At 40.3% G+C, this 6,343-nt stretch overlaps 1 protein-coding gene across 1 annotated transcript in view; it reads left to right on the top strand.

Annotated features, from left to right (window-relative positions):
• The first annotated feature begins 4,815 nt into the window (after positions 1-4,815).
• The window catches only part of LOC124124730 (short-chain specific acyl-CoA dehydrogenase, mitochondrial-like), a 100,408-nt gene continuing 98,880 nt past the window's right edge, over positions 4,816-6,343 (top strand). The window contains exon 1 of the mRNA XM_046487977.2: positions 4,816-5,071. Coding sequence (XP_046343933.1) covers positions 5,011-5,071 — 61 coding nt within the window. The 5' untranslated portion in view covers positions 4,816-5,010. The remainder of the gene's footprint in view (positions 5,072-6,343) is intronic.

Here is a 6,343-nt window from a genome sequence, read left to right as displayed (position 1 = left end):
ATGATTTGTTGTTTGTTCGGACACATCTCGGTAATTAACTACTTTTTTAGGAGCATGAGTATCAGAATTCTGTAAGAAATGATGGATCAATGAATTAACACCTGTGATGACTCAGAGCACTTAATGATGGGACACATGTTATAAGGGGCAGAATAATAAAATCTCTTATTTCAATGTATGATGACTGGTATGTATATTGCAACTGAGTAAGTGAGTGCTTAATAGATGCATGGTAGATGTTCATTTGGCCTATTTCTAAAATAATAATTTAAATTTAAATATCCAGATGCAACTTTAATTTTGATATAAAAAGTAACATTTAAAATCAGTTGTTTTATTATTTTGAACGTTATTTCTTCTTAAACTATTTGTAAAGGCACGGATGTATACTTACTATATAGATCATTGGTAAAGGCCTGTCAAAGATGTCTGTGTGCTGCAAATGTTGGCGTATCACTAATTTTATTAAATTGAAGTCCATGGTAGTATTTGTTGAGATTTGAATGCTTGAATTGTTGTGGGAAATAACACAAAGGCTGATAAATAAAATGAGTTATTATTTCATCGATGCAATATGTTAGCCCAGACTGACAGAATGCCTCGCTGTTTTCTGACGTAGAAAATACCGTGGCAATATACCATTTTTCATGACGTTTTTCCCGCTATATTTCAAAGTGACAATTCGTCTTGCAGTTGAAGAATCAACAAATGTTGATATTATAAACTAATAATCACTACAAAATATGTGCTAGTTAAAAATATTCAGTTGTAAACGACCGTTTTTGAACGAAGGTGCAACAGGATAACTCTTTAGCTTGGCTCCGTCTCTACATGTCAGAAGTTGTCGCAGCGCGCATTGATCCGGGAACCAGACCGGAAGCGACAGTTTGGACCGTCGCTTATATCATTTCAAAAGGAGAGTTATTGCCCTTTGGAACAAAAAGATCGCCCATTATATTGAACTCTATAAACTCCACCCGTTAACGTTGAAAGGGGAAACAACTGCTGTGGTTGCAAAACATCTTGTTCGTGAGGTGTACGGTCCGTCCGGCAAAGGTTGATCGTTTCCTGCATTAAAATTGAGTATTGCTTTAGATCCAAATTATCTGAGTGTTTATTTTCTTAAAATATGAAAGTTAAGTCTCGATTATTTTAATATAACTATGAAATATGTTTTTGATCGATCGGCTCTAGATCAACACTTCGTTATAACGTGACATTTCTTATGTGGTTGACAGTTATTTTTAGAAAAAATACCAAACAATATGGTTTTGTTTCACTATTTCATCGGTATTTTTACATGAATTAATTAACTGTTTCATTAGCTTTGTTATTAGCCTTCAAAACGCCCAGTAAAGAATGTACCGGAGTTGCTCACCTGGTCCCGTAATATCGATGCGGTATCTCGCTTCGGTTACCGTCTTCTCATTCTGCAACTGAATCTGGTATATTGGGAAGCCGAAATTCTCTGATATATCTCCACATATCAAACCCCTTCTTCCCCCACATATTTTCTCTCATTCACCAACTTTCGGCAATGGAAACATTGTCACTACGGTAATGTTTTGCCAGCTGGGGATTTCCTGTACTGGACGACCTCGGGTATCCCCGATCCGAAAATAGTGCCGTCAATTATTTTTAGCCAGCCAATCAAAACGCGATGACACACTCTCCACTCTCGGCCAGCCAATCAGATTGGGTGAAAAAAAATAAACCACTGCGAATAAACCACTGCTGGCGATTGAAGATCAAGCCCTGTTATGGGAGAAGTAGAAACACATCCTTTATTTCAGTTATAGATCTAAATAATTGTGAAAAGCAATACCGTACAGACACAGTGTCATTTGTGCATAAATGTGAATTGCCGCACAGAAAGGCGTGTGAATATTTGACAAGTACAAAATAATAATAATAACTGAAGATGTTTCCAATTTATAGTGAAGAATTGAATGTGGGTTATTTATTTGGAATTAGAACATGGAAATATACAGAAGATCATATTCAATATGGTTCCCCAAAATAATATCATATTCCGCAAATATATCGCCATGCGTTTTAGAGCTAACCGAAAACATTACCGCAGTAAATGGGGTTTTACGAAATTGTGGACTGTTTATCCCAGTTCTGGTCGCTACACATGTCCTCCTTGCTAAGCTCCTTGCACGTATCTTGTTATGGAGCTTAGTCATTGCCCGGCCCACACTCCGTCGCAGTGGTGACTCAGCATAACACCACTGCCACAGGCTAATTTGCATATCACGTGACCGGACTTTTCTCTTGTTTGTAAACAAACGCGCTTTTTCAGAAATCAGTATAGAACGGACTAATGCAAGTATTGGGGGGCGCTTTACATATTGTTTTGCATAACTATATAGATATGCTACTACAACTGCGACAGTGAGTTGCATGACAATATATATTTATGCATCAAAGTGACCGTGTCGCTAGCTCTCCGTTGCGCTTCGATGACAGCACGTGGAGCCGTACAACCAATGTAAACATAGGATAACTACGCAAAAACAAGTAGATTTTTACGTATTTGCATACTTTCTCAATGAAAGTTAACCATTCTATGACATTTGCTTATGAAAATGTGTAGACTTGTCAAACATGAAACGGATGAAAAGCATATGCAATATCTTGAATGGACTGTGAAAGATGTGACGAATCGTCACATGGCGCTGGCCTGTGGCAGAGGTACTATGCTAGCTGGCTGCCGGCCGCATGGAACTCTGGGTAGGAGAGTGTGCCCGGCCTTTCAAGCTCCTCACAGCGATATCCCTTGTCACGCGCAGGGAAGGAGCTTGCTCCTTCAAGCTCCTTCCCAGCGCGTGACACCTTCGTTACACTTTCGGTAACATCACTGCCACCAGTGTGGGCGCGGCCATTACAAGAATCTTGAAATTTGCCCTCTAACCCCATATGTAGTAACGTTTATACTTTTGTTTATGTCTTTGGGAATGCCATCATATTTCATTTTGCCTACCTTTAGAATACAGTACCACAAACTTTTCAAACTCGTGACAATACCCTATGACGTAATTTGTGGTGTTTTGTTGCCATTCGTGACCAACTCGTGTTATTCCGGGACAAGCCGAATAGCGACTCGTGCCCCTCATTCGTCACCACTCGCCCCTTTCCGTAACCTGCAAGAAGATCGCTATTCGGCTTGTCCCGGAATAACACGAGTTGGTCACGAATGTCGTGCCCCTCTCGTGGCCATTTTTGCGACTGGGTTCCGTCTAAGCGCAAACGGGCATAACTAAATAAATTGTCAACTCGTTGCGTAATGATTCACGCAAATTTCCAATATGTCATATATATTCCAGATGCTATTTAAGACACATCAGGACTTAAGGTATTATACGGTATGATTGAACACATTTAACTGTGTCTTGGGTATAATTTTAGATGCAAGACATATGTAAAATCAAAAATCATATCTGAGGGATTCTTTGAAGAAGAACCTGAAATCATACGCGCATTCTGATTGGTTTGTCTTATTTTCGCACATAACATTCGTCCATGTGGGGACGAGTCTTCTTGCAGGTTACGGAAAGGGGCGAGTGGTGACGAATGGTTTTGTTGCCAGTCACACAATGCCCTGAGACGCCAGGGGTCATCGAGTGTGCATATAAGCTCCCCCCAGTGATCGATCATCTCTACACGCAATGTTGTTGAATACGCCCACCGGTGTTGAGAGTTTTGAATATTTGTTTACTAAATATAGTCGTCGGCGGCGCATTTTAGAGCAAGCGCTAGTTTACGAAAGCACTTTTAGTTTTTATCTATTTTTCGTTTTTCTCGTAATTCAAATGGCTAAAATGGTTATAAATGGGAACTAATATACATATATATTTTCGGTTCATTATGTTTTAATATTATGCACAAGAATGCAGTTTATTAGGGATAATTATATTGGCGCTGAACACATCGAAATGTCGCCAGTTTTAGGGTAGGCTACCCCAAACTCTATCCTTATCCCTTGGATCCCCTTTACGATCAATCACTCCTTTACGATCATTAGGGTTAGGTACCCGTTTCGTGGCTTTTATAGATTCTTTTGCGGCTCCTATTATTCTTCACACAAAAACGTCGTGTAAAAAGAATGAAATGGTTTTGTGTCAAATATTTTGGCTACTGGAAACTGTCATGGGACATTCAAACAAGCCACTTTCACCGGCTACATTTTTTCACTACTGATTTTCAGATCTGTTTTCAGTTCGCGCCATATCGGCTCACTCCCACCACTCGTTTTTTTTGTAGATTACGGAATGGGACGAGTGTGCCAAATGGCATCGGGATCATTCGTAAGTGTCCGTAGACTAAAGTCACGAGACACCATGCCTACCCGTAACCTTCGTAAGTGTCCGTCACCTATTCGACCCTTTTCGTTCAGTTCCGTAACGTCATAGGCATGACTAGGTAAATTTGCACTTTCTTTCACAGTATGGACGTAGCTCAGTCGGTTAGCTGTCGGGCTAACAATCTGAAGGTCTCGAGTTAGCGTCCGACGGATTCTCACAAAAACTGGTTGCTTGTCTTTGAGACGTGACCTACGGCAGAGATCATCCTCAAGAGAAATTGTGGTACTGTATTTAGAAGGTGCTCCGTTTTAATGAAATTGAAATTTAAATTGACAAACAAAGAAAGTAATTAATCAGCGGTAAGTGTATTCGGTGTCACGACAGTCGTCACTCGTTTGTAAACAACGGTCATTCGGTTGCGAGTTCAACTCCAAGCATGGTTGAGGCCACCTATCACAGTGGGGAGTTTTGACTGGTGGCAGCGAAGAAAGCTCCGCGAACGGACTATAGCTGTGAGGAGCTTGCCGGCCTTTCAGGCAAGGGAGACTATCCGACTGTTCTGAGAAGCTCCCCACAGAGCCTGCTTCATTTCCATAAGAACGGAGCTCCAATAGTCTACTTGAAGGTCCACCAGCAGCGGAGTGTACATTTCGTTTCGGACGTGAAAGAAGCTGAAACGATACGTTCTGTAGGCCGATGGGATATGGCGATGTACCGTTCAATTTCACATGCGATGTGCTCGCGACATATGAAAGATATTAGCAGTATGTGTGTGTTATGTTTTATTCTTGCTACACTTTTATATAAGCGGCAATATATAACATGTGTTAATATGTCTACGATTTCCAACAAGGTTTGTTTCTACTCACATAGACCACATAATCTGTCCCCCTGGACCATTGACGTGAGTGCAGTTCATGTAGGTTAGATCTCGTCTGCCATCTCGGTAATGAGTCTGAAATAGGCTCAGTATTATCAGTAAGATCACCTCATTTGTAAACTTGACAAGACTGTGCAACGACTTAGGCCCAAATTGCCTAGGTAAACATTCCTACCTTAATGATCATAAATACAAATTCAAGTTGTTTTTCTTTGTGCATTATTATTAGACCTACCTTCAGAATTCAGTAGATCTACCACAAATATTTCAAACAGGTCACCCGCTGTGATATTGCTGGAATATTGCTAAAAGCCGCTCACCCACTCAAACAGGTCACAATTGCACATGAAATAATTATTTAGATTTTGTTGCCAGATACTCAGGTCTGTGACATTAGCCTAGCAACAGGGTTCTTTGTAAACACACAATCTCTTTGAATAAGCCTAGTGATGTAGAGAGTTTTCCATATTTATTTACCAAAATGTAACCTGCAGCGGCACATACCATAACAAGTGCCATTTTATGAGAGAATTTTTATTTTCAATGTAGATTTATTTCTTTTATCTGCCTCACTTACATTAGATGGGGATATACATAATTATTTTTTTTAATTCTTTAGGTTTCATTCTTATGTACATGGATGCGGTTTATTAGGTGTTTATTTATTGATGATTCACACATCCAAACGTCTTGTTCCTCCTTATCATGCAATTTCAAGCATTTTCTTGTTCTGCATATATTCTTCTCATAAAAGCGTTCTCATGGCAAAAATAGTTAGGCCTGATCCTTCATTGTTCCATGCTCGCGACGCCGTGATATAACTGGAATAATGTTAAAAGCGGCGTTAAACCCAACTCACTCACTCACTCACTCCATGCTCGCGAAGTATTCCTTGCTTGGGGACCGCCTCCGTAGCCTAGTGGTAGAGCATCCTCATGGAGAGCGGAAGGTCCGGGCTTCGATCTCCGGCCGTGTCATACCAAAAGATGTTAAAAGATGGTACTTGTTGTTACCCTGTTTGGTGCTCAGCATAAAGGGGCAAAAACAAGGACTGGTCAGCTCGGAATCAGTATACTGTGTCTGAGTGGGATATTCATGTTAAACTGCGGCATAAATAATATGATTTATAGTGAGCTAGAACTATAATCGGCATCAG

This window comes from Haliotis rufescens, unplaced genomic scaffold, assembly GCF_023055435.1.
Source record: "Haliotis rufescens isolate VD_foot unplaced genomic scaffold, xgHalRufe1.0.p SCAF_36, whole genome shotgun sequence".
NCBI lineage: Eukaryota > Metazoa > Mollusca > Gastropoda > Lepetellida > Haliotidae > Haliotis > Haliotis rufescens.
This window is presented reverse-complemented; position numbering and strand designations above follow the sequence as displayed.